Source organism: Bufo gargarizans, chromosome 9, assembly GCF_014858855.1.
Source record: "Bufo gargarizans isolate SCDJY-AF-19 chromosome 9, ASM1485885v1, whole genome shotgun sequence".
In the NCBI taxonomy this organism is placed as follows: Eukaryota; Metazoa; Chordata; class Amphibia; order Anura; family Bufonidae; genus Bufo; species Bufo gargarizans.
The window spans coordinates 180843622-180866843 of NC_058088.1; the positions used below are offsets into that span (position 1 = coordinate 180843622).

The 23222-nt window shown below is 46.8% G+C and overlaps 1 protein-coding gene across 2 annotated transcripts in view; it reads left to right on the plus strand.

The window, feature by feature from the left end:
- Positions 1-436: 436 nt before the first annotated feature.
- The window catches only part of SNAPC4 (small nuclear RNA activating complex polypeptide 4), a 48139-nt gene continuing 25353 nt past the window's right edge, over positions 437-23222 (plus strand). For both annotated transcript variants that reach the window (XM_044306454.1, XM_044306453.1), the window contains exons 1-11: positions 437-681; positions 3611-3654; positions 3951-4082; positions 4168-4293; positions 6557-6635; positions 15323-15404; positions 16846-16950; positions 17824-17896; positions 19694-19858; positions 20510-20657; positions 22718-22824. In XM_044306454.1, coding sequence (XP_044162389.1) covers positions 549-681; positions 3611-3654; positions 3951-4082; positions 4168-4293; positions 6557-6635; positions 15323-15404; positions 16846-16950; positions 17824-17896; positions 19694-19858; positions 20510-20657; positions 22718-22824 — 1194 coding nt within the window. In that variant the 5' untranslated portion in view covers positions 437-548. The remainder of the gene's footprint in view (positions 682-3610; positions 3655-3950; positions 4083-4167; positions 4294-6556; positions 6636-15322; positions 15405-16845; positions 16951-17823; positions 17897-19693; positions 19859-20509; positions 20658-22717; positions 22825-23222) is intronic.

Sequence of the window (23222 nt, forward strand, 5' to 3'; positions counted from 1 at the left end):
GCAGCTGTTGTCAAACTACAACTCCCAGCATGGCTACTCGCTCAGATCACCTGTAGAAATGAATAGATCACGCTGGGAGTTGTAGTTTCACACCAGCCCGGAGTGCCGCTGATTGCAGACCCTGCCCTAAAACGTGCACCCTTTTCAATATTTAGATCAAGACCCACTTTGCTGGGACCTGTAGTTCCCCCACGGGCAGCGAGCCCTAGTGTTGTAGCCACATTGATTCGTCTCATATGCAGCCTGTCTGGTGCAGACTCCTGGAGCTGCAGAGCGAGGCACGGGGGCAATGCATTGTGGGTAATCCATGCTAATAGATGCGGCTGGAAGGCCACGCCCCTTCTCCAGCCTGCACTCAGCCTGCTGCACAGCGCTCTCCTCTGCCTCACGTCCTGTGAATGCATTTGCATATGATTACCCAGAAGGCACCGCTGCTTCCCTCGCAGACAAGGCAAGGAAAAGCTCAGCGTCAGGAGACAACAAAATCCTACAAGGAGCCCCCTGCCCTGCTGTGCCCTTAATGCTTGTGCCCTCTGCCCGCAGGCACCATGTCCATCAGGGACTTCGATGCAGCGAGGGACAAGATTCAGAGAGAAATCGAGGCGCTCGAGAGAAGTTTGGGTCCGGACTTCTCAACGATAGATGTGGTCCTGTCTGGCGGCAGTGACGAGTCCGATGACGGTAGGGGGGCGTCACATACTTTTTATTTTTCCAGTATGATTTTCGGCTTTTATATAGCTTTTATATATTATTCTTAAAGGGTTGTCCCATGCAGACACTTTATCCCCTATCCACAAGACTTTGATTGGCAGGGGCCCGACTGCCGATCCTTACAATGGGACACTTATCTTCCATCCTAAGTTGTCTTCATGGGGCAGCCCCTTTAAATTCTTAGGCTTTAAAGGGGTTGTCTCATCTGAGACATTGGCGGCATATGAAGCGGGTCTCAGCATATGGGACCCGTAGCTATCTCTAGAACAAGAGACCCTAAGTGAGCGGAGAGCCGCCGCGTATGCGCGACGTACTCTCCAGTTAATTTCTTTTGGGCCTCAGTGCTCACGACCGTTGTTGTGGTCCGCATACGAGCCACAGTTTTTGCGGCTCTAATGCGGACCCATTCACTTCAGTGGGGCCGCAAAAGATGCGGACAGCACTCCGTGCGCTGTCCGCATCCGTTGCTCCGATCTGTGGCCCCGCCCAAAAAAATATAGCCTGTCCTATTCTTGTCCGTTTTGCGGACAAGAATAGGCATTTCTACAATGGACCTTCTGCTTCCGCAAATTGTGGAAGGCACACGGGCGGCTTCCGTTTTTTGCGGATCCGCGGTTTGCGGACCGCAAAAAAACTGAACAGTTGTGTGCATGAGGCCTTGGACTGCTGAAAAAAGCTGAACGCCAATTTCAGAACTCCCATAGAAATTTATGGAGAGCATGGTGGGCTCACCTCCACTTTCAGGGTCCCGTTATGGAGATAGGTGCAGGTCCCAGAGGTGAGACCCGCCTCATATGCCCCCAATGTCTCAGATGAGACAGCCCCTTTAAAGGGGTGCTCCCATTTCAAAGTGACAGCACTTCGCTAGGCTATACTATCACTTCACAATCGGTGGGGGTGGTCTTACCTCTGAGACCCCCTCCGATCCTGCGGTGCAGTCTTTCCTTCAGTTCTCCGTACGGCATTGTCCAAGGGCCTATTCCTTGCATTTACCATCTCTCCATAAATTTAAATTTGTGATGCCTGTTAATGGGGGATGCGGAAGCGCCATTCACACGCAAGGGATGTGGTGTGCATCAGATTTAGACGCAGACTACCCACTGACGTGAACATAACCTAAAGGGACACTCCAACAATCAACAGTTATAAGGAGCAGGACCACCAGTGAGAGTGGTGAGGGGTTGGAATACCCCTTTAATATATTACCTGTGTACTAGTCCTCCTTAAACTGAACTATGTATGTAATGAGGAATATGTGAGAATTAGGGCTCATTCAGACGACCATATCAGTTTTTGCGGTCTGCAAAACATAGATACCGGCCATGTGCGTTCTGCATTTCGCTAAACAGAATGGCCAGCCCTGTGATAGAAATAGGATATGTTCTATCTTTTTTGCAGGGCCGCGGAACGGAAGTACGGATGCGGACAGCACATGGTGCGCTGTCTGCATCTTGTGCGGCCCCGTTGAAATGAATGGATCCGCATCCGGAATTGCGGATCGGATGCAGACACAAACATACGGTCATCTGAATGAACCCTTAGAAAAAAAAAATTGCTTACCTGGAATGGTTCCTTCACTTGTCCAACCCCCACCGAGACATCCGGTCTGTGAGCAGGCCATATGTCCCGGAGCAGCATGCATCTTGCGCACGGGAGCGCACAGCATCATAGGATACTATGATGCTGTGCGCATAGGGCCACCCGCGGGGCTATTGTCCTGCACTCAATACTCATATGATCTTATGAGTGCTGGACAATAGTCCCGCAGGTGACATGACGTGCACGGCATCGTAGTAATCTATGATGCTATGTGCTCCCGTGCGCATGATCAATGCCTCTCCGGGACATATGGCCCGCTCACAGACCGGATGTCTCGGAGGGCATACGGTCGTGTGCATGAGCCCTAAGGTGCACATACATAAGTAGGTCGGAAAATAGGCACAAAGGTTTGAAAAATTCTGAATTAGTATAAAAAGTCAAAATGTGGGCAAACGAGGTGCAAAACAGGCACATTTTCAGTAGTAAATGAGACGAAAAAAATAAGGCTGTCTAAGGCTACTTTCACACTTGCATCGTTGTTTTCTGGTATAGTGTCTCCGTTTAATCCTCATGCATTCCGAATGGAAAGCGATCCTTTCAGGATGCATCAGGATGTCTTCTGTTCCGTCAGCATTCCGTTTTGTGACCGGACACAAAACCGCTGCAAGCTGTGGTTTTGTGTCCGGTCATAAAAAAGGACAAAAGCAGTCCCGTCACTGAAAACAATGTAAGTCAATGGTGACGGATCTGTCGCCCATTGACTTTCAATGTATTTAGTAACGAATCCGTTTTTTTCTGTTTTGATTTTACACAACTGCATCCTAACAGAACGGATGCGTCCTGATGTGCAAAATCAAAATAGATCCATTTAATTCTGGTATTGAGACCCTCTGCTGGATCTCAATCCCGGAATTAACAACGCAAGTGTGAAAGTAGCATAAAACAGCATTATGCCTACAACCAGGAGCAGACAGTATAGTAAATGTGCCCCCTTAAGTATTGTAACTCGCTTCTATCCTCCGACAGATCCTGTCTGTTAGGCCTCATGCACACAAACATATTTTCTTTCCGTGTCCTTTCTGTTTTTTTGGGGGGGAAGTTACTCCGTATGCATTCCGTTTCCATATGTCCGTATTTCCGTTCCGCAAAAAAATAGAACACGTCCTATTATTGTCCGCATCATGGACAAGGATAGCACTGTTCTATCAGGGGCAGCTGTTCCGTTCCGCAAAATGTGGTGTGATCATCTTTAGAGAAGCCGGCCTAAGAGCGATCAGGTTTTGCGGGTATTTACCAGTGTCGCGCAGTGTTAGAACTATAGTGTGCCTATTTAATGTACATATATTTTTTCTATTTCTAGATGATTCTGATAGCGGAGACACATTGGATGAAGACCTCGAAGCTGTAAGTATGGGGTTGGGACCCGACATCAGCCTGGTGTCTACTATATAAGAGATGAGCCCATTAAACTGGACATCCACGTTAGCATTTTTTTGCTATAAAGCAGGGATGCCCAACCTGCGGCCCTCCAGCTGTTGCAAAACTACAATTCCCAGCATGCCCTAATAGGTGTAGGAAGTCCAAGCATACTGGGAGTTGTAGTTTTATAACAGCTGGAGGGCCGCAGGTTGAACATCTCTGCTATAAAGTATCTAATAATGACAGTGTGTGTGTTTTTATTGTTTTGTCTCTAATTGCAGGATGAAATTAATCTGGAGGATGGAGGTCACAGAGCGGAGATGTGTTTGCAGATGAACCTGGTCTATCAGGCAGTGTTACAAGAGAAGCTTCAGGAAATGGAACTTCTTATCGCTCAGAATAAAGTGCAGCAGGTGCGGAGGCAGAGTGGAGGGGGGGTAGTAAGGCACACTGATCTACAAAGCTATTGGTTAGAAATGGTGCATTTTGTGGTTTTAGGAAGAACTGCTCTGGGAGCTTGCTGGACGGAGAACACAACAGGTCGGGAGCGCAAAACCCTACCCGGCAAATCTGTCCATTGGCCATTTCTTCAAACCGTATTTTAAAGATAAATCCTCTGGAGTGGTAGGTGTTTTTTTTTCAGTATCTTTGCAGTTTTTAAAGATTCTCTGGTAGATTTCTCAGCACATGACCTCCACCGATCAACTGTTTGGAAAAGTCACTATAGCAGGTCAAAGGTTTTATAAATGTTTGGTGACTCATTAAAGAGGATCGTTCACTTCTCCTGACCTGTCTGTTTTAGTGACTACTTGCATCCCCCATGCAATAACCATTTTGGAGCATCAGCTGTGTTGTTCCTCTGTTATTCCTATTAGAGGATTATGAATGAATTGCTAGCACTCTGCAGTAAGGCCCCCTGCACACGACCGTATGTATCTTTCAGTATTTTGTGGTCCGCAAAAAACATATCCTAAAGAATACAGATGACATCCGTGTGCATTCCGTTTTTTTGCGGAAAGGAACATCTGGCCCCTAATAGAACAGTACTATCCTTGTCCGTTATGCAAACCGAAATACGGAAATGGAAGTACCTTACGTTTTTTTTGCTGCTCCGTTGAAATTAATGGTTCTGTATACGGAACGCATAAAAACGGAAAGTAAGCGGGAAAAAAAAAATGTTCGTGTGCAAGAGGCCTAAAGGTCCAGATGTGGGTGCTACCAGTTGATGGTGTGTCCCCGCACTGGCAGCACTGATTGGGTGGTGTCAAACTGTGCAGGGACACACAGACTGGTAACATCCTCTCGACTGCTGCCAATTTATTTGTGAACTTCTAATAGGCATAATAGAGGAATGGCACAAACTAGTCATGAGATTAGAGTCCCCAGAATTATTGTTACAGGGGGAATGTAAATAGTTATTAAACAGACATTTCAGGGAGGTGACAGCTGCTCATTAAATGAACACAATGGGTAAAACTGATACCCTGTGCTATGCTTAGTGTATAGAACACAATGGCAGCTTTGGGCCCTGCGATAGGCATAACACAGCGGGTCAGATTTATTAATTCAATAGATGGCATAAGCTTAGACGGGCTGTCTGCGGCCTGAGCCCTGTGATAAATCTGGTGCAGGGATAGACACTTTTGTCTTCTCTATATGAGCTATTGTTTGGCCTACTTTGCACCAGAATATTACTCCAGAATTGTGCTGCAAAATGTTGCATCGACACCGATATCCTCTACAGATCATTCTTCTAGATGTGTTACACTTTGGGGCAATTTGTAGCAGAATCTAGGTGCACTCAAATTAGTAAATGTGGACATTTGTATCAGTTTCTTTTTAAAAAACCCTTAATGAATAATCACGTACATGAACATCATTAGTGTTAAGAGGCTGTATGGACAGAACAGACATGCTGAGCGCACTCCCTACATAGACAGGTTCCTGCTGTATGATGCCATTGTCAATAGTGACCGCGGCATCTTTGGGGTTAGGCAGAGAGAGGGGGCTCCCTCTGCCTTCCAATTGGAGCTCCTGCGGCGAAATCGCCATGACAGCATGGTGGTACCTTGTTAAAGTTTCCAGGCCTGTCATGGCTAACTGCCTGAAAAGCTGTGCCCAAGGCGTGGCTTCTCAGGCAGATTGTCAGAATCCTATAGACTGCAATAGTATTCTTTTGCAGTCTATAGGACAAGTGATCAGATAATTGCATGTTAAAGTCCCCTTAAGGGACTAAAAGTTTCAGTGTAAAAAGAAAAAAAAAAGTGATGAACGCCACAACCGAAAAATAAAAATCCACTATTCACCATTTTTGGTCACCTTGTCCCTCCTAAAAAATTAAATAAAAAGTAATCAAAAAGTCGTACGTACTCCAGATTTTTACCAATGAAAAAACAACATAAAAAACATAGTTATATCTGTCAGAAAATGGCAATGCAGAGAAAATGTTTATTTTTTTTTCAAAGGTTTTTATTTTCTTAAAAATAACAAAACAAAACAAAAACTATACAAATTTGGTAACGCTGTAATGGTACTGACCCGCAGAATAAGGATGTCATGTCATTTATAGAACACTGAATTCTGTGATATCAAAACTCCAAAAATTGCCGTAATTGTGTTTTTTTTTTTTTTTGTTTTTTTTTTTATAATTTCACTCCACAACAAATTGTTTTCCTGTTTTCCAATACAAGTCATGGTGAATTAACGTGAACTGAGAATTTTAAAAGTTACGAATCTTCGAATGTGGGGAAGAAAAAACAAAAATACAAAAACAAAAATTGGTCTGGTCCTTAAGGGGTTAAACAGAACTTTGCATGCCTGTTTCTTTGGGCGTTATATTTGGAGAACGCATGGAAAATACTGATAATTTCTTGTGATTTCATTGCAGGGGCCTCCAGCCAATCCGGAGATGATAGAGCGATCTTCTCATACTCTGAAAAGCTTTAAAGAATTATCCAGTAGAAAATGTGAGTTGTTCCCTCGCGTCCACCCTACAGGACCTAGGAACCTGGGCGATGTTGATTTCAGTCTGTGTTCACATTCATTAGTGGCCAGAGTCCAGTTAACCCAGGCATTTAAATGGCTGCCATGTAATGCTCAATACATGTCTCTGTAAAGGAAGCGCCTTTCCTTCCCTTGGCAATAAGAGCTGATCACCAGGGGATAGAGGGAACGGACGGGCAGCAGTTCATTGCTTCTGTTAGTAAGGGATCGGCTTCATAGGGAACAGCTCAACTAAAATCTCTAGCCTACATGTTTATTTCATTGACATTTGCCTATATTTATGGCTGCAGAAGAATAGGCATGCTGAAATCCAACATGCATGAGCCGTCTGTCCCATTTTGTATGGCCAGCTTAAAGGGGTTGTCCGAGATTTTTATACTGATGACCTGTCCTCTGGATAAGTCATCAGTATCTGATGGGTGGGGGTGGGGGTCTGACACCCGGGACCTCCGCTGATCAGCTGTTTGAGAAGGCATCGGTGCTCCTGTGAGCTCTGATGCCTTCTCGCAGCCTACCAAGCACGGCGCCATCCATTGTATAGTGGCTGTGCTTGGTATCACAGCTCAGCCCTATTCACTTATATGGGGCTGAGCTGCACCTAGGCCATGTGACTGATGAACGTGTCGTCCCTGGCCTAGGAAAGGCTGTGAGAAAGCCATCGAACCCCCCACCAATCAGATACTGATGACCTATCCAGAGGACAGGTCATCAGTATAAAAATCTCAGACAACCCCCTTGGGGGGGTTGTCATTGATTTTGACACAAATCTCCTATTCTGAGGGTAGACTATCAATATCTGATTGGGGATAGGGGGCACCAAAATCTTGCATGCCTGATGATCAGCTGTTACCTTGTAGCCCCAGCCCTGGAAATCAGTGGGGGAACTACACGGCTCCGGCCACTGTATAGTAGATGTCGTGGTAACTGCACTGTTACTCCCATTCACTTCAGTGCGAGCAGCGCTGCCATTACTAGCTCCATCCACTAGACAATGGATGGAACTGTGTAATGTCAGAGCTCCTACAAAATAGCTGATCGGCGGAGATGCAGGGTGTCGGACCCCACCAATCTGATATTGATGACCTATCCTCATGGTAGGCCATTGGTATCACAAATCCTGGACAACCCCTTCAACATTAAAAAATTAACATTACAGTCCTGGACATCCCCTTAAGTTTGGCACCTTGTATCTAGAGCTGGATCTACACGTTATACCAAGGTCAGCCAAATACACCAGTTTCCGCATCACCACCGACACCCTAATGTGTATAAGGCCTCATGCACAGGACTGTATTTTTGGTCCATAATGCAGACCCATTCATTTTAACAGGGCCCTAAAAAATGCAGACAGCACACCGTGTGTTGTCTGCATCGGTATGTCCGTTCCACAAAAAAGATAGAGCATGTCCTATTCTTACCCGTTCTGCAGACCAGAATAGGCATTTTGTAACATAGGGTGGGATGTGTGGAATGGGAAAATGTGGAACTCTAATGGCAGGTATCTGTGTTTTGCAAATCCGTTATTTGCAGACAGCAAAATGTATAGTTTCTCATCCGTATCATTGGGAGACACAGGCTTGACCTTGGGTATAGCTGTTGCCATTACGAGGCGACACTAAGCACAAAAGTGTGAGCTTCTCCCTCCAGCTATACTCTTCCTACAGGGACTAAGCTAAAACAGTTTTAGCTTGGTGTGAGGAGGCAGACCTCCATGCTTTGCAGGTCTGCAGATTTTTTTGCCTTTTTCTTTTTTTCTTTTCTTCTAGCGGGATTACAGGCAGTCCTAGCTGCCTGCACTCCCACCCAGGAGACGGGAGACCAGGGGTCCCCAAGTCCGCTGCTCCTTCCTGGTCTCCAGAAGATGAGGAGGACCAGAGGTTCCTAAAGCCTCTGCATCCCGCCAGCCTTCGGGTCACCACAACCGCCCATGACCTCTGTTTCCAGTGTAGCAGCCCTCCCCAAGGGGCCGCACACCGAAGGTGGTGACCCAGCTGGAACCAGGGGGGCAGAACACGCCAGACGGGTATATATTCCTGGCTCCAACCCCCCTATCCCCCTTCTCAGGTGAAGGGTAGCCCTCTGTGCTTGCCAAACTTCTTTCTGTTTCTCAGCCCATCTCCTGCTTGGGAGGACCTCTGCGGACTCTGGCACCAGGTTTTTTCCGGACAGGCTGCAGTAAGGGACACAGGCCGGGTAAGCTCTCCCCAACCCCCCCCCCCTTCCTACAGGATGTCCGAACCCAGATCCCAGGTCCTAAAGCCGGCGGTCACTTACGTGCAACATTTTGCATGTGCTTCGTGTCGCTCAAAATTCCCATCCGGTCAGTTGGATCCCCTCTGCCCCACCGCCAAGTGGCTCTGACCCTGTTCCAGTCGTCCCCCCTACCCAGCCCATGCTATAGCCGGAGTGGGTGCACTTTCTGTCTAAGATGGTGCAGGACGTTTTCCAGTCCAACAGGGCCATTGTGGAAATGCTGGGGCGTTTGGCTGCGCGGCCACCCTCTGACCAGTCAGACTCTGGGGACAGCTCACTCCCCATCGCGGCAGTCCTGAAAAACGGGCCAGACCCCCCTCTCCTCGAAGCGAGTCCGTGTCCCCCGTTTCCTCCATCTCCCCGCCACCTCCCAGGGAGTCTCACTCTGAAGCGTCCTCATTAGAAGAGGCGTGTTCTGAGGATAAGTTGTCAGACGCTGACTTTGTCTGACCGGAGGACTAGTCTTCCAAACGAAGTTTGATTCCTCCCTTTCCAAGGAATGGAACTTCCCTGACAAGCGTTTTGCTTTGCCGAAACGCTTAGACGTCTTAAATCCCTTTTCAGAGGATTTGACAAAGAATTGGTCGTCCTCTAAAAAAACGATTTGATACATATGCAAATTAACCTGAGATGAGTCCTCTCCCTGACTCATCTCACATACAGGACTCATCTCAGGTTAATTTGCATATGTAGCAAATCGTTTTTTTTTACACAATAAAAGCACACAGAGCTATGGGGACTGGGTATTGCAGATGTGCTAGTGGCCATCTAGCAATTCATGTCCTCCGCTCTATACACTAAATCCCGGTGACAGGTTCTCTTTAACCCTCCGGTATCCCGCCTGGCTAAGAAAACCACCTCGCCTATGTCTGAAGGGGCTTCCTTCTCGACCCCAGGGATAAGAAATTGGAATCTTTTGCCAAATCTGCCTTTCAAGCAGCTGGCACTGCCCTGTGCCCAGTATTTGCCTCTACATGGGTCAGCAAGGCTATGACTGAGTGGGCAAATAAGTGTCATGGTGGGGAGTGGGGGAAACCCCCACCGTACAATGTAAAGGTAGCAACTAGGCCAGAAGGCAAGGAAAAGGGAAACGGGTCACCTCTATTGCATCCCTAATCCTCTCCCTAACTTCTAACCGTATGAGCGGACCCTGATGGTGGGACGGCTCATACCCTGGAAACCTAATATCCTGAGTCACCCTTGAGCAGGGGAGAGACAACTTGTTCATCCACAACACGGAGGAACAGGAGTCTCTAACGGCCTAGAAGCAGGAAAAAGGAGAGACCATACGCAGCAAGAGAATCGGCAGGTAAGAACAACAAGACAACTCACCTGCCGAAGCCTCCACAACTGGAACCCGTGCATCAGTACAGGAGCCCGAACACACAGCAGGTCACAGTACAAACAACCCACACAGGAATCCAGCATACCAACTCTGCCAGAGCCCCCCCATGCTCACACAGTGCATGGCAGCCCCAAGCAGCGCTGCAAACAGGCTTCAACACAGGGGCGTAGCTATAGGGGGTGCAGAGGTAGCAGTCACTACCGGGCCCAGGAGCCTGAGGGGGCCCAAAGACCCTTGTGCCGCATATGAAGACACCAGTATTATAGAAAGTGCATGCTGGTCAAGTTACACCTCTGGCTGGAGGGAAGGGGTTAGGTCAAGAATTTGGCATGGGGGAGGGGGTGCCTCAGGCAGCATGAAGGCTATGTGCTCCCCTGCCACTGGCCACAAAGCACTGAGGAAAGGGGGGCCCAAGCAGAACTCTTGCACCAGGGTCCATGACCCTTTAGCTACGCCCCTGCTTCAACATACAGGGCAAACGTCAAACATACATGGACAAACACCAACAACAGCCTAGACATGTAAAAACCATTAAGACGTCCAACACACCCTGAACATAAACCCACACCTAACAAATAACAAGTGAGGTAGGGAACAAGGAGCAAACATAAGGAAAGACAATTTATGTTCCAACAAGGTGGTCCTCAAGGACTGGGCAGAATAACCCAGGAAAGGAGCAGAGCTCAATCACCAAACAAGGCTGGAGTACCACTGCCCCCAGCCAGGAAGCCACAGATAAAGTCAAGCCAGTGGCCACACCCAGGACACACCTAAATCCCCACTAGCTAGATGATAAACCCCTCGCTCACCAAACCGCAGGTAGATGCACCTTAAAGGGGAAATGCACGTGCAAACAGACAACAACACGTTGCCACCGGCAACCAGTCTGCACGGCAACCGCATCACGGTCAAACAACAATATGACCGTGACAATAAGCTACGTCAGGGCCTCGCCTCTGGGGACTCCCCGGAGGAACTTTCGGATATTGCAGTGCAATTTTCCCACGCCAGCTCTTACATCTGTGAGGCCTCTCTGGACGTGGCCAGGCTTTTGGCCCGCTCTTCATCCCTTTTGGTGGCTATTCGCCGTACCCTGTGGCTATCTTGCTGGGCGGCAGATAATGTTTCTAAACGGGCCTTGACATCCCTCCCCTTTGCAGGTAACAGGCTTTTCAGCAAGCGTCTGGATGAGATTATCTCCGATGCTAAAGGGGGTAAAAGCACCCATTTGCCGCAGAGTAGGACGCGCTACAGGTCTAAAAAGCGCAGACCTCTTTTTCGGCCCTTTCGGAGTTCCTACAGCCCAAAGCGACCAGCCAACAAATCTGCCCCAGAGCAGAAGCGCAAGCCATCTTTCAATCCTTGCCCTCCCTGGCGTCCTCGCCAGCAGGGCTCCAAGCCCTATACCTCCAAGTCCTCCTCTGCATGATGGGTAGCCTCTGGCGCCCCCAGTCGAGTGAGAGGTTGTCTTCATCTGTTCCAGCATGTTTGGCTAGCTCACATCTCGGATGCCTAGATACGAGAGGTCACTCGGAGGGTTACAAACTGGAGTTCCGCTCCGTTTTTTTCGTTCGTCCCCCTCGACCTCTCCCTCCGCCGCCCACTCCTTTGTTCAGGCTATTCTCACCCTTCTGCGGCAAGGAAGTGATTGTTTCGGTTCCAGCTTCAAAACCGTTTTTGCGGATTCTACTTCAATCTCTTTGTGGTCCCCAAAAAGGAGGGTACGGTCCGTCCCATCCTAGACCTCAAAGCCCTCAACAGCTTTCTTCGGCTCCGCCGTTTCCGGATGGAGTCCCTGCGATCGGTCATTGCATCCATGGACCCAGTGGAGTACCCTCAATAGACATTAAGGACGCTTATCTCCATGTTCCCATCTGCGTCAGTCACCAAAAATATCTTCGGTTCGCAGTGGGACCTTTTCGTTACCAGTTTGTGGCCCTCCCATTCGGTCTTGCCACAGCTCCCAGGGTCTTTACCAAGCTTCTGGCCTCAGTTATGGCTTTGCTTCATGCGATTCTGTACTTAGACGATATCCTGATCAAGGGTCCGTCATTCCAGACAACGGCGGACATCCTACGCATCGTCCGGGACACCCTGGAACGCTTTGGGTGGGTTCTGAACCTGTCAAAGTGGTGTCTTCACCCATCTCGACAGCTGACGTTTCTGGGCATGCTGTTTGACACCGATCAGGTCAAGATATTGTTGCCCCTGACAAACTGTCCACTCTCTCCGTCGTCAGATCCTCTCCTTGTTGCGGCCTCAGCCTCTTCTCCAGTGCCTCAGCGGTTCATTTCCCCGGCGTTGACAACTGGATCGCCGACCTTCTCAGCCGAGAGAGACTCGATCCCGGCGAATGAGTTCTGCATCCACATGTCTTTCTCGCGATCTGTGAGCGATGGGGTTGGCCGGATGTGGATCTCATGGCCCCCCGCTTCAACCAGTGCGGTGGCTCAGTGGTCAGCACTGGTGCCTTGCATCGCTGGGTCTCTAGGTTCGATTCCGACCAAGGACAACATCTGGATGGAGTTTGTATGTTCTCCCCGTGTTTGCGTGGGTTTCCTCCGGGTACTCCGGTTTTCTCCCACACTCCAAAGACATACTGATAGTGACCTTAGATTGTGAGCCCCATTGGGGACAGTTGGTTGCTAATGTCTGTAAAGCACTGCGGAATATAGTAGCGCTATATAAGTGCATTAAATAAATAAGGTAGAGAACTTGGTCGCGAGGTCCAAGGATCCTCGGGCGTCGGATGCCCTTGTGATCCCGTGGACGTAGTTTACGTTCCCTCCTCTTCCGCTCATTCTGCGTCTTCTCTACGGAAAATCAGGCCCGAAGGTCTGCCCGTTATTCTTGTGGCCCCGGACTGGCCACGCAGAGTATGGCACGCATCCCTAGTCTCCATCTTCGCCGACGAACCCTGGTGTCTTCCCCTTCGGGAGGACCTCTTGTCTCAGGGACCGATCTTCCACCCGAATTTAGGGTCGCTACATTTAACGGCATGGCTGTTGAAGCCGCCGTACTAAGGGATCGGGGTTTCTCGGATGCGGTTGTCCAGACCATGATTCGGGCTAGGAAGCCATCGTCCTCCCGGATCTATCACCGGACCTGGAAGTCCTACTTTAGTTAGTGCGAACACCGCCAGTTGTCTTCCATTCGGTTCGCGTTGCAGCAACTCTTGTTTTTCCTGCAGTCGGGCATGGACTTAGGGCTGGCTCTCAGTTCCGTCAAACGTCCCTTTCAATTCTTTTTCAGCGGAATATGGCTTAAATTTCTGCGGTTCGGACCTTCCTGCAGGTGGTGGTGCATGCTGCGCCCCCTTACCGGCCTCGGTTGAATCCTCGGGGTCTTAATCTGGTGCTCAGCGCTCTCCAGTCCTCTCCGTTTTAGCTTTTGCAGCAGGTGTCCTTTTGCTTACTGTCCTACAAGGTGGCCTTTTTGTTGGCAGCCACTTCCATCTGTAGGTTGTCGGAACTAATGGCTCTTTTTTGTCGGTCGCCCTTTCTTATCCTCCATCATGACAAGGTAGTCCTTCGTCCAGTCCTTCCGAAGGTCGTGTCGGCATTCTATCTCAATGAAGAGATCATTCTCCCTTCCTTTTGTCCTGCCCCGTCTCATCCTCGGGAGCAGTCGCTCCACACTCTGGATTTAGTTCGGGCCATTCGCATCTATCTGTCTCAGACGTCCTCTTTCCAACAGACGGATTCATTATTCGTCATTCCAGAGGGACCGAGACTAGGGCTGGCTGCGTCCAAAGTTTCCATTTCCCGATGGATTCGTATGGCCATTGTTGAAGCGTACCACATCAGTGACCGGGCTCCGCCCTTCCGGGTGACTGCTTATTCTGCTCGGGCAGTGGGGGCCTCTTGAGTGGTACATCACGGGGCTTCGGCCCTTCAGGTGTGGAGGGCGACTACCTGGTCGTCTGTGTACACCTTTTCCAAATTTTGAGTGCACACCTTTGCATCTTCTGACGCTTCTCTGGGGCCTAGAGTTTTGCAGACAGCGGTTCTCTGATTGGTCGGATGGCTTCTTCATTTATGACCCTCCCCTGGTACTGCTCTGTAACGTCCCATGGTCAAGCCTGTGTCCCCCAGTGATGTGGATGAGAAAACTAGATTTTTGTACTCACCGTAAAATCTGTTTCTCTTCCGTTCATTGGGGGACACAGCTCCCACCCGTTCTCTCTGGTTACGGGCCTCGTTGTGGCCTGCATGATTCTGGGTTTGTACATAGTGTGTTTTTTTTGTCTTGCTTCTCCTACTGCTTTTGCACTGACTGTTTTAGCTTAGTCCCTGCAGGAAGGGTATAGCTGAAGGTGAGGAGCTCACACTTTTGTGCTTAGTGTCGCCTCGTAGTGGCAACAACTATACCCATGGTCAAGCCTGTGTCTCCCAATGATACGGATGAGAAACTATACATTTTGCTGTCCGCAAATAACGGATTTGCAAAATACGGATACCTGCCATTAGAGTTCCAGATTTTCCCATTCCACACATCCAGCCCTATGTTACAAAATGGCTATTCTAGTCTGCAGAATGGGTAAGAATAGGACATGCTCTATCTTTTTTGCGGAACGGACATACGGATGCAGACAACACTCAGTGTCCCCCAATGAACGGAAGAGAAACAGATTTTACAGTAAGTACAAAAGTCTAGTTGTTGTGTCCATGTGGCCTAAGATTTTCAGCTGACGTTCCTTCTGCAAATGCCTGGGAGGATTGGACATGTTGAATTTCAACAAGACCCATTCTTTGTTCCCAAGGAAGATAGTCTGCAGGGAATGTTTAGTCCCTCTCTCCATTGAGCGCACATAGACACTTGGATGAGCTGAGTCTGTGTCTGTGGAGGGCCATGTTTAGAGAAACACTAGTCAGTTATTGAAGGTGTATGGCGTTTTATTCTTTTTTTTTTTTTGGAAGTTGAGTGAAGACCTGGTTGATTAGGTACCGCACCAATGTTGCACCTACCAGAATAAAGTAAAATGCTGTTAAATGTTTTCTCTGTTTAGCGCAGAAGACGCATTTATTTTTTGGCTATCTTTCCGATGTGCAGGGAGGACTGCAGACAATGAAGAGTTAAGAAAGGCAATTGTGAGTGACAGCTTACAAAGAATGCTTCAACCCAAATTACTCAAGTAAGTGTGCAAAATTCGCAACAATAAAGGTTTTTCCATGGATTGTATGTATCGTATGGAAAAGCTTAAAGGGGTTTTCTGGGGTTTAAATATTAACGTGGTTGGCTCATCTCAAACATTGGTGGCATATCGCTTGGATATGCCATCAGTGTCAGGTAACTGCAGGTCCCGCCTTTGGGGCCCGCTCCTATATCCACAGTGAGTCGCCCAGAGTGAAGGAGAGCACACTGCAAAAGCGCAGCATGCTCTCCATTCATCGCTATTGGAGCTTCGAAGCCTGTTTTCAGGCATTCTATAGCGGTGAATGGAGAGCGCACTGCGCAGGCATGGCCGCTCCATTCACTGCTATTGGACTACTGGAAATAACTGAGCCTGCGCTTGGATGTTTTTTTGGTACTCCCAAAGTGGTGAACGTATGCATGGCTGCTCTCCGATCTGGAGATAGGTGCAATATGCCAACAATGTCTGAGGTGAGCCAACCCCTTAAATGAAATGAATAAAAAAAAACTGCTCAGGATAGATCATCAGTATCAGATCATTGGCGTCTGACACTTGGCGACCTGCCAGTCAGCTGGTCGAAGGCTTGTCTTCCTAGGCTTTTGTCTTTGTCTTCCCAGGGTTCGGCCAGTTTATACTAATAGCTGCACACGTGCTGGTAACGGCACATGCATGTAGCTAGTAAAAAGCATTATTAAACTATTTGCACTGATGTCCAATAGTGTTGCCAGCACATGTGAAGCTAGTGATGTAAACTGGCCAATCCTTTTAATGTCAAAGGCCTAAGAAGACAAGCCTTCAACCAGCTGATCGGTTACTTGGGCCACTCAGTCCCGTTCAAGTGAATGGGATTGAGCTGCGCTGTGCTCGGTATACTATGAAGCGGCCACACTATTCACCTGAGCATCACATCCTCCTAAAACAGCTGATCGGTGGGAGTGCCACCCGTTGGACCTCCACTGATCCATTATCTGAGGATAGGTCACTAATAATTAAATTCTAGAAAATGTATTTTAAAGAGGTTGTCCTAGAACTGCAGCTATTCCCAGCCATAGGATAGGTGGTAAGTGTCTGAGAGCTAGTCCTGTATCCCCTGACGTGGAGCGGCGGTCGAACATGCGCTCTGCTGCTTCAATCAAAGCGTATGTGACTACTGAAGATGCCCCGTAGAGTTTGAATGGGGCAGCGGGGGGCACAAGATATTTTAAAAAAATGTATGTGTATATATATATATACACAATTTTTATTTATTTATTTATTTTTATTTTATTTTTGCAGCCAAATCAGTACTGATGCATGTCATCTCCAAACCCAAACATACATGGCTGTCATGATTTTATGTTAATCTAGTACTTTGTTTGGATGCAGATTAGCTGAAATACTCTGACGTTTTGGATTCATTGAGTTATATGTTTTATACTTTCCTATGTCTGTGACTTTCCAGGTTTGAATATCTGCAGCAGAAGTGGGATAATGCCAAAAATGATGTTGACAAAAGCATTATTGCGAAGCAGATCCAAGAGGTAGAGCGGGACATAGATGATATCAAGTAAGTTACTATTTCATATTTTGTTCAGTAAAATATTTATTTCACATGAACTCTGTCCTATCGTCACTTTTAATCAGATTGGCTAAAAAAAAAAACAACAACTTACAAACGCTCTGCACAAAACAAGGTTTCAATTAGCAACAAAGGTGTAAAAATATAAAAGTGATGGCTGTCAGAATTCAGATTGGTTCGCCATAATGCATTTTCGTATAAAGGCCTTGCCAAGGAAAGTACATGTCCAACATAGGCCATTGGTATCTGGTCGGAGGGGCTCTGACACCCGGTACCTATGCCGATCAGCTGTTCTGCAGTAGCTCCAGCGGTGGAACTCCACAGCTCCTTCTATTGTGTAGTGGACGGAGCTGGTTATTGCAGCGCTGCTCCCATTGAAGTGAATTGACAGAATGGACGCTGCTATGTAGTTTTTGCACCAGAGCTATTCCAAAACAGTTTATAGTTCAGTCCCTTTTACTAAGCTGCCGAAAGGCCATGGCTGATTGAAGGGGTTGCTGGGTGTCGGACCCCCGCCAATCAGATATTGATTGCTTATCCTGAGGATAGACCATCAATAATAAAATCCTGGACAGCCCCTTCGAAAATGCACCACCCAGGGCAATGAGCTGATCGTCTCAGATCCTTCTCCTGTCAAACAGATCATTTTGCATGGGAAATGTAGTATGGCCTACAGAGCATCTCTCCTTTTTGGCTTATGGTGGAGGCTCTTTAGTAAGGGAAGCCCCTTTATCTTGTCCATATTCCCTAATATGGATGAACAGGGGTTGACTCTTTTTCTTTTGCAGACTTGTTACGTGGTGCTGTCTTGGTGAGATTTCAAGTTGTATTTTTGTTTTTCCATTTTTTTTTTCCATTCAGCCAACTTCCAGAGGAAACTCTTTTGGGGCAAAGAACCGACGATCATGACTGGGAGAAGATTTCTAATGTCTATGTAAGTGAGACTCGGGCTCTTTTTTTTGGATGTCTGGCTTGGTAATTTACAAACTTTACACAATTGGATATGTTGGAGGAAAGTTGTTCTATATGATGGAGTTGCCTACCTATAGGAACATGTAATGTTACTCTCTTTGCAAAGAAAATAGAAGGAGCGATGCTTTGTCGGGTGCCATAAGGCCTATGGCTTCTTTAAAGGTCTACTCCTCATTACTGAGGCTACTTTCACATTAGCGTTTTCAATTCTGCTATTGAGATCCGTCATAGGATCTCAATAGCGGAGGAAAACGCTTCAGTTTTGTCCCCATTCATTGTCAACGAGGACAAAACTGAACTGAACAAAACGGAATGCACCAAAATGCATTCCGTTCCGTTTGGACAGAATAATGCTGCAAGCAGCGTTTTTCTGTCCACAATGTGGTGCGGAGCAAAACGGATCCGTCCTGACACACAATGTAAGTCAATGGGACGGATCAGTTTTCTCTGACACAATAGAAAACGGATCCGTCCCCCATTGACTTTCAGTGGTGTTCATGAAGGATCCGTCATTACTATAGAAGACATAATACAACCGGATCCGTTCATGACGGATGCTTGCGGTTGTATTATGGTAACTGAAGCGTTTTTGCAGATCCATGACGGATCTGCAAAAAACGCTAATGTGAAAGTAGCCTAACTTGAAGCCCCTGTAAAGCATACTGGCAATAGGAAGGACGTTATTCATGCTTTAGATAAAAAAATATTTTTAGGGGTTTTCCAGTTAGACTGCTAGGACCCCCATCGATCATGAATGTCTGCATACGAATGGAAAGGCAGGTTGATAATGCACCATTCTGCAAGATTCAAACACTTGTGGGATTGATGGACATAGCTGAGCGCTGTACTGGGCTGTTTCTGGCATTCCCAAAGAGATGAATGGAGGAGCAGTCTGTTTGCTCGTCCTGCCACTCTCTTCATACAGGAGCACAGGGCCTCTTGATATGCGGGGGTCCTAGCATCAGATCCCTACCAATCTGACAGTTATCTTCTATCCATGGATAGGGGATACGTTGTTCTAACAGGAATACCCCTTTAATTAACTCCATGGTCTTTCATAAGATGAATGTGAGAATTCTTCTTTAAAATGGTTTTCTGTATCAAACTTTTTATTAATATTAAGCCAAAAAGGTTAGAGCAGTAGTGTAGATACAGAATAAAAGTACATAAAAGGTTAATCAGCAATATGCAATAAATCACATATAAACTAATGTTTTTTGTAGAGAAGACATATTAACTGTACATTGCAATTTGCAAAGTTCTGCAGATTTCTAATATCCTTTGTGTAAGAGCTCAATGTTTTCAAGATTTCTGCTTGCAGTCAGTGAGTAGATATTCTATTCTGTGAGGCTTGCTAGTGTATCAGGGGCCTCTCTTGCAATTCCACACAAGTGTATTCAGTGTGAGAAATACGCTCCATGTGTCGGAGAGATTTCCTGTCCTGAATGCTGCTCTTATGACACGGTGCCAAGGCATTATAATGATTTATAATGCTGTGTCTTGCTGCCTAACCTCAATTCTAATGAATTGTACACATAACTGTGGGTCCATGTCGCAGCAGCAGACTTCAGGACAGGAAATACCTCTGACACACGAAGCGTATTTACATGTGCTTGTATGAAATTGGCCTTTGTTAGACATGACCAGGACAGGTCCACATTCACTGACAGCAAAGAGATCTTGCAAACTGTGAGCAGTTGAATGCAGTGGAAAAGTGGCTTATAATACACATTTGACATTATGAAATCCCTGTTCTCAGTTTGAAGGCATTCACAATGCGGATAGGATTAGTAAGATTTGGAAGAACCATCTGCACCCTCATGTCAACAAGGAGCCCTGGAAAGAAGATGAAATAAAAAAATTGCAAGAAATTGCGAAAGAACACAACTGTGTGAACTGGGAACTAATAGCCGAGGAGCTGGGGGTGAGTGTGGTGCTTTGGCCTATTTGTAACCAAGATGTCATCAGTGTTTAAAGTTTTTTTTAGAATTAATTGTTAATGACCTGATCTCAGGACAGGTCATTAATATCTGATTGCTGGGGGTCTGACTCACAGCATCCCCTGCCAATCAGCTGTTGAAAGGGTCCGCTAAGCTCGGGCAAATGCTGCAGCCTCTTCCTCGGCCTGTGGCGGCCCGTCCATCAGCCATTACTTTTCTGCAGCTCAGTCCCATTTAATTGAAAGTAGTTGAGCTGCATTACCAAGCACTGCTGCTATACAATGTGCGATGCTGTGCTTGGTATACTTTGAAGAGGCCGCAATGCTTGTCTGAGAGCCTCGGCCTCTTCAGCAAGGCTGCTGAGAGTCGTAATCCCATCGATGGATGAGAATAGGTCATCAGTATCTAGCTCCTGGAAAACCCTTTAATTGGTGGTGATTTACCTACCAATGAGCATAATAAGGAGACTTCGTCATTAGGCTGAACGGTGGGTGTCCCAGAGGTTGAGGCCTACGAAATCCAACTGATAGGCAATCATTACTTTAGTCCCAGAGTACCCATTTAAATGCCTCAATAGCAGTAGATTCGGTTTGTATAGACCAGAAGTTTTTCACTTATATGTTTCACTCGAGCAGACACAGAGAACGGCCTTCCAGTGCCTCCAGCAATTCCAGCTCAGCAGCAAAGATTTTAAGAGGAAAGAGTTCACCAAGGAAGAAGATGAGATGCTGATGTATTTTGTCCAGCGAATGAGGGTGGGGATGCACATACCTTACCGCAAGAGTGAGTATAGCACCCATACATACATATACACTGAGGAACAAAGTATTTGAACACCCTGCGATTTTGCAAGTTCTCCCACTTAGAAATCATGGAGGGGTCTGAAATTCACATTCTAGGTGCATTCCCACTCTGAGAGACAGAATAAAATTTAAAAAATCCGGAACTCGCATTGTATGATTTTTAAAGAATGTATTTGTCTTGCACTGCTGAACATAAGTATTTGAAAACATGAGAAAATCAGTGTTAATATTTGGTGCAGACGCCTTTGTTTGCAGTTACAGAGGTCAGACGTTTCCTGCAGTTCTTGTCCAGCTTTGCACACACGGCAGCAGGGATTTTGGCCCACTCCTCCACACAGATCTCCTCTAGATCTGTCAGGTTTCGGGGCTGTCGCAGAGTTTCAGCTCCCTCCAAAGATGTTCTATTGGATTTAGGTCTGGAGACTGGCTAGGCCTCTCCAGAACCTTGATATGCTTCTTACGGAGCCACTCCTTGGTTATCCTGGCTGTGTGCTTCGGGTCGTTGTCATGTTGGAAGACCCAGCCACGACCCATCTTCATTGCTCTGACTGAGGGAAGAAGGTTGTTGCTCAAAATCTCACAATAAATGGGCCCCATTCATCCTCTCCTTAATACAGTGAAGTCGTCCTGTCCCCTTCGCAGAAAAGCACCCCCAAAGCATGATGTTACCCCCCCATGCTTCACAGTAGGGATGGTGTTCTTGGGATGCAACTCATCCTTCTTTTTTCTCCAAACACGACGAGTGACGTTTAGACCAAAAAGTTCTACTTTGGTCTCATCTGACCACATGACTTTCTCATGCCTCCTCTGGATCATCCAGATGGTCATTGGCAAACTTCAGACGGGCCTGGACACGCGATGACTTGAACAGGGGAATCTTCCGTGCAATGCATGATGAAACCATGACTGTGTAGTGTTCTACCGACAGTGACCTTTGAAACTGTGGTCCCAGCTCTCTTCATGTCATTGACCAGCTCCTCCCTTGTAGTTCTGGGCTGACTACTCCCCTTTCTTATCAGCAGTGATACCCCACGAGGTGAGATCTTGCATGGAGCCGCAGTCCGAGGGAGACTGACAGTCGTCTTTAGCCTTTTATATTTCTAACAATTGCTCCAACAGTTGATCTATTTTCACCAAGCTGCTTGGCAATTGCCCTGTAGCCCTTTCCAGCCTTGTGGAGGTCCACAATTTTGTCTCTGGTATCTTTTGACAGCTCTTTTGGTCTTGCCCATGGTAGTAGTTGGCGTCTGACTGACTGTGGGGTGGACAGGTGCTACTAAGTTAGATTGATGAGTTGAGGCGAGGTGGACTTTTTAAAGGCACAGAAACAGGTCTTTGAGAGACAGAATTCTTGCTGTTTCTCAGGTGTTCAAATACTTCTGCTCAGCAGTGCAAGACAAATACATTCTTTAAAAATCATACAATGTGATTTCCTGAATATTTTATTTATTCTGTCTCTCAGAGTGGGAATGCACCTACAATGTGAATTTCAGACCCCTCCATGATTTCTAAGTGGAGAACTTGCAAAATCGCAGGGTGTTCAAATACTTCTGTTCCTCACTGTACATGTTTAAAATTTAGCAAAAATGTCAAATTTGATAAATCTAATATATCCTAATAGGGAGTAGTTAGGTATGGCATATACATGATCATCCTCTATTCTAACCCGCAGGGTACTTGTAAAGTGTCTTTTCCAATCCAAGGAGATACATAGACTGGAGATACACAATAAATTAATGTCAGCCAAACCTGCCGAACATGTTCATGGGGTGTAACGACTATTCCCTGGTGGCAGATGTTGGGAGAGAGGAATCGATCTGTTGAATGTCAACTTTTATGCCCCTTGTGAGACCGCTCTTTATAATCTATAAATTGACAAACTTGCTTTCTCCAGATAAAGTAGAAAAGCTCCACTGCAGTATAAACTGCTGGCCCGAAATATTCCATGGACTGCCATTGCCAGTTACATCTACCAGTAACAATACATTATTGGCACGTGAATTAGACCTCATATTAATTACGTGTATCTATATTTTTCAGTTTCCTATTTTATGGAAGGCAGAGACTCAATGCAGCTGCTTAATCGATGGTCGAAATGTCTTGATCCCTATCTGAAGAAGGGACTCTGGAGCAAAGAAGAAGATGCGGTAAGGGTCAAAACACTGGCAGACATCAGCTAGAACGTATTCACATCTTGTAATGTTCTGATTGACGACCAGCTGCAGTTCTCTGCACATCCAGGAACACTTAGAAGGGGTTGCGCTGCAGCCCCTTCATTCTCAGGATTTGTGGGTCCTGGTGGTTGTATCCTCACTGATGAGGAAGCAATGGCCTATCTAAGTGGGTATATCATTACTTTAAAGGGGTTGTCTGAGTTATGTAAAAACAAAACAAAAAAAAACTAAAGCACTGTAACTCTGATGGGCAGCAATAAATACATAAGCTAAGCAAGTTTTAGGCAAAAAGATTACATTTGTTTATTTCCCTAGTTCTCTTCTGGCCCCTTTGTTGACATGCAGTTGCAGAGCTGTGGGGACGTGTAACA